The sequence below is a fragment of the Cynara cardunculus genome (assembly GCF_001531365.2).
Source record: "Cynara cardunculus var. scolymus isolate 2C chromosome LG 11, CcrdV1, whole genome shotgun sequence".
NCBI lineage: Eukaryota > Viridiplantae > Streptophyta > Magnoliopsida > Asterales > Asteraceae > Cynara > Cynara cardunculus.
In genome coordinates this window covers 20,262,348-20,275,806 of record NC_037538.1, presented here as the reverse complement: position 1 = coordinate 20,275,806, position 13,459 = coordinate 20,262,348, and the positions used below count along the sequence as shown (strand labels likewise).

General features: G+C 37.2%; 1 protein-coding gene across 5 annotated transcripts in view; it reads right to left on the bottom strand.

Moving 5' to 3' along the window:
- LOC112521450 (BTB/POZ domain-containing protein FBL11) overlaps positions 1–13,148 on the bottom strand; it is a 43,799-nt gene extending 30,651 nt beyond the window's left edge. For 2 of the 5 annotated variants that reach the window (XM_025130317.1, XM_025130319.1), the window contains exons 1-10: positions 12,844–13,148; positions 12,679–12,729; positions 11,644–11,761; positions 10,106–10,241; positions 9,281–9,330; positions 8,626–8,714; positions 8,460–8,550; positions 2,501–2,537; positions 2,228–2,379; positions 380–932 (exon numbers count right to left, since the gene is read on the bottom strand). In XM_025130317.1, the coding sequence (XP_024986085.1) occupies positions 380–932; positions 2,228–2,379; positions 2,501–2,537; positions 8,460–8,550; positions 8,626–8,714; positions 9,281–9,330; positions 10,106–10,241; positions 11,644–11,761; positions 12,679–12,729; positions 12,844–13,118 (1,552 nt within the window). In that variant the 5' untranslated portion in view covers positions 13,119–13,148. The remainder of the gene's footprint in view (positions 1–379; positions 933–2,227; positions 2,380–2,500; positions 2,538–8,459; positions 8,551–8,625; positions 8,715–9,280; positions 9,331–10,105; positions 10,242–11,643; positions 11,762–12,678; positions 12,730–12,843) is intronic. The other 3 variants (XM_025130318.1, XM_025130321.1, XM_025130320.1) reach the window with 3 other exon arrangements.
- Positions 13,149–13,459: the final 311 nt, after the last annotated feature.

The window sequence follows — 13,459 nt, the reverse complement described above, 5'->3', positions numbered from 1 at the left end:
GTGATTAAAGACTCCATCATTCTTCTCGAGCTCTAACACCATGTGATTTAAAGAAATCAAAGGCTCAACTGATGTGATAGAGTCATAAGGTGATATTAGATACATTAGAGATATCCATCTAACTACTTGCTAAGGAATAGGTACCTATTTTAATAGATTTGCTTTCTAATTTGTACAACTACCTAACGTATAATATACAACTATTTAACGATATTCCGTTTACAGCTTTTCTACAAAGTTATAAAGTATACAATAGATTATTATGTCACACACTTTACGAGCATAGGGTGAACTTTATTTTATTCACTAGTAGAGTAAATCCCACAAGCTGGCTATTAACCACACAATTCATAAAGTAAAGATGTAGATAGTCTTATACCGCAGACATCAATACGCCCCTCCAGAGTGAGCTTTGTAATATTGGATAGCAATGGTCTAGACATATAAGACCGTGAACCAGGCAAAGGAGAACCAGTTAAATCAAACGACGCGGAAGATGTTTGGGTAGCAGGAAATGAGGATAAAATTGACATTCGTGTTGGTATCACTGGACTGACATCCACAGTTAAGTCAATATCACAAAGTAATGGACATCTCTTCACCAGCTGCAACACTTTTGTTGTACTGAAGCTTAGATGATTAGCCGCCTTCAACGTTCTCAAGGATGGAAACGACATGCTAAAGCACTCAACAGCCACCTCAAGAGGTAGCATGGGACAATTGGAGATATCTATCTCCTGCACTGCTTCAAAGATCAAGTTTGGCCACATTTCCCATGAAATTTTAAAAGCATTTCCATTAAGCAATTCATGATTGATAACTAATTGCTTGATTTTTTTCCTCAACAGGGGTTCCAAGCTAAGGGGACAAGGAAGCACGGACAAGAGAATAATTGCTGGTTTTATCTGTGGACAACCTGAAAGATCCATTCGCTGCAAATACAACAAACATATGTATTAAACAATGATGAAGAACACGCTCAGAAACATAATGGAGCTAGCACATAGCAACCATCAATGTTACCACCAAACTCATCATGTTTTCCCTTTTCTAAAGAGGGATTGCGGTTACGCAGGGAGAGGAAGTGTAACTCAAAATGTTTTTTTTCTACATAAAGGAATTTCAAAGAGATTTGGATGGCGAATTTTGTGGTTGCTATAGATTTTGCCAATTTGAAAACTCATAAATTTTCAGAATTAGCAATGTCTTTCTATATTCTGCAGACCTTGTCTTGGCTATTTAAGTAGAAAATGAATATTCCCATTGTATTCATCCAGTAAAATATCTCCATGCCTACTATACACGGTTAACATTGTATTGAATAAAATCAATCCTCGACTATGCAGTTAATAGTGCGCCATATCAGCGAAATAGCATATAGCAGTCCTGGCCAAAATAGCGGTGCATGAATAGAGGTGTATTATAGCGGTACCTCAAATACTGGCCGCTATTGTCGCTATTGACTGCAATTTTAATACCAAATAGTGGTTGTTATACCGATTTTTCTTTTTGGGCTCTTTTGGACTCCTTTTTTTAATTTTAAATTATGTTTGGACGCTCATTGTGTCATTCATGTGGGCTATTTAGAGTCAAACTTAGGCCTGTAAACAAAAAGGAAACCAATTAAATCAACAATAGAAACAATTAGGTCAAACTTCCAAAGCTCAGCTCATTGGTTCCAAGTCCAAAAAGCTTCAACAACTCGAGTTTACTTCCCGATTCCACGATTTTTTTACTTAAGTTTTCTTCTCGATTTTTCTTCTCATCTCGACAGCACAGCTCCTATTACTATGTTGTTTGTGTGGTTTGAATTTTTTGACTTGATATGTATTAGACATACAATATTTTAAGTTTTATATATTTTCGTATTTATTTTAGACATAATTTTTTTACCACTATATCACCGCGACAACTGCTATTTCAAATCAAGGTCCCGACCGCTATTTCCGCAATGGACCGCGTTAACTGCTTAGATCCTCGCCTAACTCTATGTATCCCTGAGTTTTAAAATGATTCTACAGATAGAGACCTTAAAGAGTGAGTCAGTTCGGTTATCAGCTTAACATAGATTCAGGAGAGGTTTTTCTATGCAGCCTTTCTCTTGTGTTCCACAAAGAGACGGTTTTATTGACGTGAATACTCCTTGGCATTCAAGACAAAAGTTGCACAAAGATAACCAAATTTGAAAAGCAGGTTAAAACATTATTGGCATAGGGGCAGTACACACCTGAGTGAACTCTGTCAAACGGATTCTAAGATTATGCAAGTCACCATCTCTTAGCGCATCCATATAATATGTAGAAGGTTGTTTCAGGATGGTAATGGATCTGCAGGAGCTTGCATTAGAACACATGGATAAGGACTGATAGGTGCTTTTCCCTGTTATTGAATGAAATTCAATCAATTTTTTTGCCAAAGAGATTATGAATCACTAGACACTAGCCCTATATAGTGTTTACCAAAACATCCTATGTGAAAAACATGATATTTTTTAACATACCAGCAACAAACCACAGCGGCAAAAGGCTAATACGGATCTGCACACAAAAGGTGGGTGCATCAAGAAGCATGCATAACATAATACACCCAATGTTCCAAAACGGGATGTAATATACATATAACCAAGCCTCAATATTCAGAAATAATATAGCCAAAGGACGTAAACATTTCATTGTCATTTTAGAATTCTAGGATTGTCTATTTAAGTTGCAGTAATCCTCGTATGTAAGCTCACTTTTCAATATGATATGCAAATTGTTCATGCAATCGTCCATATAAAATGACACATTGTTGTCACCATATCATTAATCTACATAAAACAACATTGAGTGCACACCAACTATTAGCACCTTTAACACGCAACATGTATTTGTTATGCGGATTTAATGGAATAGGTAGCCATTTCAGACAATTTAGCATAATAGTATCAGATATGTGTATATTTATTTGCTCCCAACAAGCATACAATAGCTTTTATGTAATAGGACTGGTTAAAAAGTTCCTTCAAATGAAAAAGATGCTACATAGGATTTTTGGAAAGAGGAAAGTGCTACATTGGAACACGTATTGAAGAAAGATACAGTTTGAAAGATAAACTGGAGAGAAGTAACCATATTATAAGAGACCATAATCTTCAAATTGAAATGTCTAAGTAATTCTTAACAACACATGTTTCAAACAAGCAATTTAGGATGTAGAGAAAAAATTCTTTATGAGAACCAAACTGATAGAGAGCTCGCATGGAGTTCATAAAATCGGGTTCCATGATCCAAAAAGTGAGAGAGGTTGATGAAGACATAACATATCGCATAAAGGCAGATGGCTAAAGTGGAGAGTTGCCACAGGGATGTTGTGTGACAAGAAAGTTCCACTAACAATGAAAGGAAAATTCTATAGGGTCGCCATCAAGCTAGCTATGTTGCATGGGTTGTAATGTGGGCGACTAGGAACATCATTGAGTAAGTTGAAAGCTGCATAAACAAGGATGTTTAGTTAGGCATCTTGTCGGACCATGTCAGACAAAATTATGAATGAGGTTTTCCAAGTGGAGTTGGGAGTTACCCCAATAACAGATAAATTGAGAAAGGAGAGATTGTGATGGTCTTGGGACGTGCTTATGCGACCGACGATGGCACCGTAGGAGAGTAGAAATAGTGATGGTTGAGGAAATAAGGAGGGGAAGGCCAAGGAGGACGTGGATGAGCAATTGAGAATGGACATGGGCCTTAAGATATTTCCGAGGACAGGACTTCTAATAGTTGTACTTAGAGACGAAAGGATCAGGGTAGCAAACTAGATGGGGGACATGTATTTAGCGTGGTTCGGAAAAAGGGAGTAAGGTTAGGGGTAGATGGCTCGCAGTTTAGGCTAGGGGCCTTGTTTGGTCTGTGTGTTTTGTCATACTTGTTTTGTGCATGTTTTGCCTTAACTTACTTTTTTGTATGTTTTCAATGTCCCTACTCATTACTTTTCTTTCATATTATCTCATACTTTTACGCAAGTCGGGGGTCTTCACAAAAGTAGCCACTCTGCTCTTTGAGGTAGAGGTCATGTCTACGTACAGTCCCCCTTCCCCCCCCCCCCCCCCGGGGCGAGGCTACTTTCGAGCATGTTTACTAGTCTGTTTGATTTGGTTTTTGTAAATTTGGCAAATAATCAAATTGCAAACTAGAACAAAGTAAGAAATGATACAAGTTAGAGATGGTCGTCGTTTCTGAGAAGCCTTATTCTGTAAATCGTCTAAGTTCAACTCGTTCAAAGTTGATCTTCTAACTCTGATCTCTTGTACTTCAGACTTTTTGTCCTTTGGCTCTTCAGACTTTTCGTCCTTTGGCTCTTCAGACCTTTTAGACATTTTGACTTGGAAGATTTCTTGCATCGAACTCTGAATTCTGAAAGTTCAGATTTCTGAAGTTTACTCTTTCAGAGTTATATTTAGAGAATATCTCATCTTGTCGAACTCTGGATTTTGAATTCTCAAAATTCTGGAGAGAAGTCTTCAGAGTCGAGACTTAAGACATTGAAGCAATCATTTATGTATTCTACAATCTCCCCCTTTGCTTCAAATGTCAAACTTTCTGTCACTCAAAATTGGAATGAACTTTTGTTGAATGATAACCCTGTAACTCAACTGTGCTTCAATCTACTGTCTCATCCAAACAATTAGCTTCTTATCATTTGGCCAGTCTTCCTTAGCAATAATCTTTGGCCTTCCCCCTAATCTTTTCTTCCATTGATTCCATCCTATCCTCCAAACTTCTATGATTTGTAGCCGTCAATTCATTTAGTTTGGAAGGAATCTTTGCAAATTCACTCTTACAGAAGTCACTGAAGTTTTGAAATTCAGTATGTGTGACCATTGTGGATAGGAAACCAGGATCAACAGATAATCCTGTTAGCATGCCTACAGGTGTAGGATGGCCTGTGGATGAAACGAATTCATCATGTACAATTGATGTATCTTGAAATGAGACTTTGTTTATGTTCATCTCACTAGGTCTTCCATCTAATCCTTGAATGTCCACTAAGGGAATAACTATGGATGTTATGACAATTTGACTCACAAACCGTTTAGGTAGGTCTGACTTGTGCAAGTGTCAAGGAAAGTAGCATCTTGTGCCATTGTAGGCTCAACATTGGATGGACTTCCAAACTCAATGTGTAAGTAGCATCGGACTCTGAATTCTGAAAGTTTAGATCTCTGAAGTTAACTCTTTCAGAGGTATACTTAAGAGAATATCTCATCTTGTTGAACTCTGAATTCTGAATTCTCAGAATTCGTGGAGAGAAGTCTTCAGAGTTGAGACATAGACATTGAAGCAATCTTTTCCGTATTCTACATATCTTAACAAGCTTGTTTAGATCAACATGAAGAGCAACTTCAAAAGCTTCAATCGGATGTCCTAGAGATCTAAACTACGATTTAAGCTTGGGAATCAGATCGCACTAAAGAGGAGGAATTTCAGAAAATTGTAATGTCATGGGTAAAGAACAACATGGTAAACGGCCTAATTACGGAAGTGGAGGACCGAATGTGGTCTCCGGCAAGTCTCACATTCCATCAACCCTCAGAGAGGTGGTACTCCGATGAATCAGAGAGGTAGTTCTCTAATTCCACCACTGTCTCAAGGAGGTGGTATTTCGATGAATCAGGAAGGTAATTCTCAAATTCTAGGGTCGCAAATGGGCTCTATCCAGTTTTTTCCTTCGGCTGCAAAGAAGATAGAACTACCAGAGTTCTATGACTTTGATCCTCAAGGATGGATTCAGAAGACTTGTATTTCGATATTCATGGTATGCCATCTCACCCTCAAATTCAATTGGCACGTTTGATTATGGTGGGAGTCGCTCAACATTGGTTCACGATTGTTAAGCAAAATTATGATTCACTTACTTGGGAACAATTGACAAGCGAATTATGGCAACATTTTAGTGCTCTCGAGATTCAGAATCCTTATGAACAGTTAGCTATGATTAAACAGGTAGCTTCTACCCACAGTTATATTGACGATTTCAAATACTTATTATCCTTAGTTCCCCGATTGCCTGAATCTTGGGCATAGGGTTATTTTGTTGTTGGTTTACGAGATGAGGTGAAGCGCTGGGTACGCCTACATCGCCCTCAATCATGTCTTGATACTATGTATTTGGCAAAAGACGTCGAGAAGATGCTCTAGCCTTCGTCAGGGAATAATTCCCATTCTCGGTTTCTTTACCAAAGAGGAGATGGGCTTGGTTTTTCTTTCCAGTTCGATGTGAGATCTACTCCATTAGACCTTTATGAGCAAAAATGGCCCAATACTTCTAACATCAGAGAGAAAAGCCCAATCCAACAGGTGGATTCAGGTCCTTAATTTCCTTAGACCCATACTCCAGGGGCTTCATCGTGAAACATGTCCCAATTGTTTCAGTCGTAATCGAGGTTTCGATCATTTACGTGCACTGAATGGGAGGAGCGACGATAAAAGGTTTATGTTTTCGTTGTGGCAGCAATTTGATCCAGCTTATAAGTGCCCTGAAGGGAAACTACGGATCCTCCTTTTGGGAGATGATAAATCTATGGACGATGAAGGCAAGATCCACGCTTTGGATGCTCTTGAAGAACAAGTTGCTAAAGAAGAAACGGCTCCTCTGACCGGATTGTATACGGCATTGAATTTTTGGGGGCAACGGCCGATTTGTCTTCTGGGGGCAAAACATTGAAGTTCGAAGGGGCAATCATGGGAATTCCTGTGGTGATTTTGGTGGATAGTGGAGCCACTTGTAATTTCGTATCGCGAAAACTTGTGACTGCATTGGGATTGCCTCAATTCTTTTTCAGGCATCAACATTCAATTGGGTGATGACCGTAAAATCTTCATTAATCAACATTGTACAAATGTCAAAGTCTTAGTGGGAGCCTATGAATTCGAAGTTGAGGCTTTGTTGTTCGATATAGGGCATTTGGATATGGTGTTGGGCATGGAGTGGCTCAAGACCTTGGGAGATGTGGTTCACAATTGGAAGCAGCAACTAATAAGATTCATGTTACATGGAAATTCAGTGTGTATTCAAGGGTAGTCTAATTCTCAAGTGACCAAGGAATCCTTACACATGTGGTTATCGTTGGAAGAATCACGTTGATCATTGTCGACGGTTTGTCAATTGCGGAGTCATTAACAAATTGTTAAGTATTATGGGTTGATCGTGGAAAATGTTTGTTTTGGCACTCTTCTATAGAATCTTTGGGACACATTACAAAGGCCAGGTGTTGCCATGGATCCTAAAAAGGTCTCGGAATGGCCAATTCCAAAACAACTAAAACGTTTACATGGTTTTTTGGACTTTACGAGCTATTACCGTAAGTTTGTACGTAAGAAGCAGCAAGATGTTAGTTTCGAGATTGGGGAATGTGTTTATATCAAGCTCAAGCCGTATCACCAAATGACCGTTGATCACCGAATCCATCAGAAACTGGTTGCTAGATATTTTGAGTCGTTCAAGATTGCGGAAAAGATCGGACCGGTTGCTTATGGACTGAATTTACCTCCTTTGTCGTGGGTGCATCCAGTTTTTCATGTGTCTATTAAAAGAAGTCGTGTTGTCTAATACGGTTGATCAAGTACCACCACCCGAACTAGAGTTGGACGCCACTAATATGCTTTCTTCCGAAGCTATTTGTGTGGTACGTACAGTACTTCAAGATGGGGAATCGGTATTACAATGGCTTATATGGTGAAAAGAACATACATTGGAGGAAGCCACTTGAAAGGATGCTAATACAATTAAGAACCAATTTCCCGATGCAAGTCTTGAAGACAAGACTTTAATGGAAGGAGGGAGTAATGATACAGATCCAACAAGAGTGATCGTAGTCATGCCCAAACCAAGGGTATGGAAAGTGTATTCTAGAAGGCCCAAAGGGGAAATTTGGCCCAGTTAGTTACAATTAGAAAGAAGAATTGTCTAATCAATAGAGGGAGGGGTTAGTGCGTGAAAGGCATTGAGAATGATCTTGTGACTTCATTGGCTCTTAGCTTTTGCTTTGAGAGAGGGAAGTTAGTCCGTGGATCCTTGTTTTCTGTTTCCTTGTAATTCCTTTCTCATTTCAGAGTAATCATTCAATCGAGTCTCTTAGTTTTTGTCTATGGATATTGCATTTCTTATCGAACTCTTATAAAACTAAACCGAAAGCCACAAAACATTCAAAATGATGAGAGATAGATGAAGGATAGCAAAGTAAAATGCATGAGAGAATGCAAGATAAACATTTTAAGAAGATAGGAGATCAGCATTAATCTTAGAAGAACTTGCATGTTATAGTAACATTTCATCTTGTATTAGTTTTTAAGATGCAACGGTTTACAACAATTCAATAACATCAAGACTAAAACATATATTCAATAGATAAATGGTGATGATAGTGGAAATATTGACATTGTGTTTCTAAAATTTCGATAGATGTTAAGACATATTCTAACCTGCTTCAAAAGGTCGATAGAAACATCTTCAGTACATCGTTCTTTGTTAGCAGCAATCCAAGCCAGAAGTGCACCACAAAGATGTTCTTCACTGGGGATATCTAGAACATTAATATGTTCTGTTTTACACTATGAAACAGTAGAGCTATAGCCAATTCAAACTAACCTATCAACAGTCAAATGAGGATGTTGTATACTAGAAAGCAACAAATCCTGGGGAACATCACCAAAAGAACTGCAGGACATTGCCCAAATCTGCATGAATCAAACCTTTGTGCATTGATAAATATCAGTAGTTCAACATGATTGACCAAACATGTGATAACTTTTATCATGCAGACTTCAAAGTTCAGATAAGCCGTCTGAAGCCATAGTTCCTATCTTTTTATAGTTAACAACATTGTGGTTTATCCTGTAAGTCTTTTGACTATGGAGAACCACAAGTCTGCAAATACTCATGTTAATCTTTCTAGTTTACAAATATCATATGCACTTCTTTCAACTAGCATCAATATAAAGATCAATCACTTTCTTAATATTGGAGATAACCATCGGTGCATGCATCATGACCATATTAAGTTCACATGTCCAAGGAAAATCAAAGATAAAGCATTTTATACGCATAAGATCTCTAGCATCCCATGTGGGGATCTAGCCCTTACCAAAGAACATTGGCATCTGGCCATCTGCTAGGATACTGGTTTTAGATATCCCATTTATAACCATTTTCCAAAATAAATTGGTCGTACAGGGCGAGTTGCCAAGGTTACTAAATATAATTTGTCAGTAAAATGTTGAGATGAGTCAAGTAATATACGTACAAAGTTCTTTGCAAGGTAACTTGTACATAGTTCGGGAAGATAGTTGTTCACTGCAATTCATAACCCTTCAGCTTGTCAGGCATAACACCACCAACATCTTGTGAATTAATCATTTCTATCAATATTAACTAGTGCTAAACCTACGTTCAAAGGATGCAGGTACCTAACGCATAGATATTGGAATCCAGATATTTTAAGATTTTATGGTTGTATTTGTATAGTGTACAAGTGTGTATATATATACAAGTCCAAAACCTGACCAATAAAACTCTTTCATGATTCATGTATTAAATATGTAAGATAAATACACACTAAAATGGTAAAACATTAGTCTTATCATGCCGTTAGTGAATCCATATTAGTCGACACTGCCTAAAAAGTAACTTCGTCTGTCGTCTTTTTTAGCCTTAGGGTTCCAGTTTTGCTAAAGATGAATGATCGTCTCCTGTTGGAAGAGGAAGACCAAAACTTCCTCTTATGCGCTGCCAGTTTTGTATACAGATGATTTTGTGGTCATTAATTCAGGGATAAGGTCAGTGCTGCATGGTATGTAAAGAATTGAATAGTTTATTATGTATATTATTAACATGCATCAGTTTTCTTTAAATAATGTAACAAGCTGTAACAGCCCCACAAAATTAGGGAAGACTGACTCGAAATATTCTCATCCTATTTTTAAGCTAATGTAATTTATACCCTAACAAACTTAGACTTCATCTACAGTATATGAACCCCACCGCACACTGAAAGAATTGCACCCCGAAAGCACTTGATGCAGGTATTTGGCAAGGGATAAAAAACCCCACTTCTTAACAGTAAGCTCACCGATTTCAGAACCAAATTCCCAGATACCGATAAGATCATTAACTTGTACCAAGGGTGCTCTGTTTACTGACATTGCCTTAGTCAACCACATCTTACATTTTGAGAGAATCATCTCCATACCAAAATAAAGTGCACCCTGAAAAACCAAAAATGAAATCATATCATATATAAATTGTTACATCTACTATTTTGTGAACTTTCGAGAATCCAAGGAAATGTGATGGTTAAGCAGTGTACAAATTATTTGTAGGAAGAATAAACAGCAATGAAACTCCTAATGGCCAAAGTTGTTACACGCAAATAGCAAAAATAATTAGGCAGGACGAGATTCTATAAATAACCTATTTTCATGAGTCCTATTGCTAGATACCATATATGAGGACATTAAAGCATAAAAATGTAGGGGCAATATGATGAACTAACTCTAATGGAAGGATTAGTAAGATAAGGAGAGAGAAAAATGAGATTGGTGCGTAACTGGTAATTATCATTCCCTGTCCACATAAGCACTTTAAATGCTCAAACTTGACTTTGATTTTTAGATTTTTCTCTTCAAAATAATATATTTCTATTCTTATACTCTTTGTATAGTCCATATCAAAATTCTGCACCAAGAAAATAACTCGTCAGATTTGAAGTTAAAAATAACCAATTTCACCCTTGAAATTGAAATATGGATTCTTGTTCTGATTTTGAGGCAGTACTTTAATATAACGATGATAAATTGGAAAAGTCAAATTCACATGTCTCGCATGATTATGGGCGCAACATGGAGCTGTGACCAAAAGACAAGTACAAAAAGGAACGCATTTAAGATACCAACCACTTTAGATTGCTTCAAGTATATGCTCTTAGGCCAGTACCTGTTGCCATGTGATGGTAAAACATATGCACTATGATAGAACATAGTGCTTTTAGACATTGTCCTTAACAAGACTAATAGAGTGCTTGCTGTTTAACAAATGAGGAGGAACCAATGGATACTGGGTGATTAAAATAGATAACAATACAAAGGTAAAATAAAGCTCAATACCCAGAAACCGACACAAAGTAGGTGAGTAGACTAGTTTGACTACCTGATATGCCCCTTAATATATAGAGGACATTTCATGAAAGATTAGAGACCACTTCCATGGCACAATTGATCAAGAAGAGTTAAGCATCCACAACTTAGTTTAACAAAAGAATAGCAAATTACGTCGGATACACATTAAAATATCAAAAAACTGATATTCAACTGAACACATCCATAAGGTCATTAAAATGGTGGTACCAATAAAAAATAACAAAAAGAACATGTTTCTGAGATGTCACGTGACATTGGAAGTTTGACTTGCAAAATCCAAGCTAGAAATGAGAGTGAACACTGCCACAGATGATATGTGCTACTTTAGGTAGAACAAAAAGTGTCAATATCAGGGTTTAAACTTAGGGGAAGATGAAAATATGGATGGTGGCAGGAGGAAATGATGAGGTAAACAAGCAATTTATAAGGGAATGGCTGATTTTTTATTGTTCAACAATAATCAAATTTTTACCTCAAATAGAGAAAGAAAATTTTCTGAGGTAACATCCACTGGAGAACCAAACAATGAAGCCAGGAGACTCAAAAATGTTGGCTGGTTCCACTGAACTAAGACTTCAAGGTCTGGATCACTGATGACATATAAACAATTAGAAGAGAAGAAAGAATTAAACAGCATGACAGGAAGCTCATAGATATACATCTATGCATAGTTATATTGGATACCTCTAGTTTCTTACAAATTAACAGAAAAACTAGATATACCACTCAGAAGTAATGCGCTGATATTATATCATTTTGAATCTAAAGAAATTCATATTTATGGAAAACATATACGAATTTCAGCAACATTCAAGCCTACTAAACATGTCTCAAGTCAACTCACTCCATGCCCTCATAGGGTTGCAAATTTGCAATAATGTTCCCTCCATTATGATTGAATGAAGTCCCTTCTTGACATTACAGAATTAAAAAACTGACATTCAACTACAACATTAACATGAATATATCCAAGTTTCAAGAAGGAATTATGACTCAAAAATCAAATCAAACCTTTGCTACACAATTAACCTACTAAACATGCAGACTACGATCGTGTCACGTACTTGCTGCATTCAAAAGAATACCACATCTTACTTCCGGTTGTAAAATAGGTTGCTTTTGAAACTCCAAATGTTAACAAGAATAATATGTACTAAAAAACTAATTGTTAAATTGATTCAATGGAACATTGTGGAACTGAAATCTAAAAGACTCGATGCCAATTTGAATTTGAAGAATCGAATGCTTAAATTTCCAAAATGAAAAGAGTATTCTTTTCTGGATTAGTATTTTGAACAACTTTATTACTATTAGCACTAGATTTCTAAAACAAATTATCTACTTGTGAGATTACGAACAAAAAAGAACAAAAACGAAGTAAACATAAACTCAAGCTTGTTTAAGAACAATGTACCAAGTACAATGTTCAGAAATGTCATGCTTTCGAGTAAAGTCGAAGTAAAACAATGTTGGACGGAAAGAGCTAGGCTATCGAAAAGATAATTACCTGAAGTTTCCTCCAAGGAGTCCACGGAAATAAGAAGAATATTCAGTGAGCCTGTAAAATAGCATACAGAAACAGTATCTTGCTAAATTTCCGAGAGATTAAGGCTGAACAACAATTGAACAGTTCAACCAGCTATGATAATCGAAACTGAAAATCATCGTTTACCTGTTTCTGTGAGCTTTAACTTTAATGATTCTGTGTTGGAGAATTGACGGAATGTTCCAACTGTGAACATCCGTTGTTGATATCACAACCTCGTCGTTATCTTGAGTAGGATTATACTCAACCAGCTCATGACGATCAATGCATGTGAGAACTACCGGCACAGCGTCACCACCGTCGTCTTGAGCCGGCGACGCCATGGACTGCTCTTGATCGGCGAAACGTCTGAAACCCTTGTTTTTAAAGCACCGATAAAATGGAAGAACTACAAAAACCATTCCCCACCTTTAGCGGAATTGCAAAACCGTTAACAATTATATAAGGTTTGGTTTTGATTTAAGAGCATCCATTGTTGAAATTTTTTTCTTGTGTTTTTACAACAACCTCCGTTAAAGAATAGAGGTTCTTGTATAGCTCAAGTTCTTATTAGAATTTAAGGGGTTGTTTGTTTCCTCTTAACGGTGACATTAATCGCTCAGATGTTGGTAGTGTTTGGCAAAAAAAAAATGTCTCTTAATGGTTACAATCCTCCTCTTAACCATTTTGCATCTAATGGGCTGCCTAATGGTTCAGAGGTTGTTTTTTCYAGAACTACCCTTCCCCCCATCGAGTTCACGTC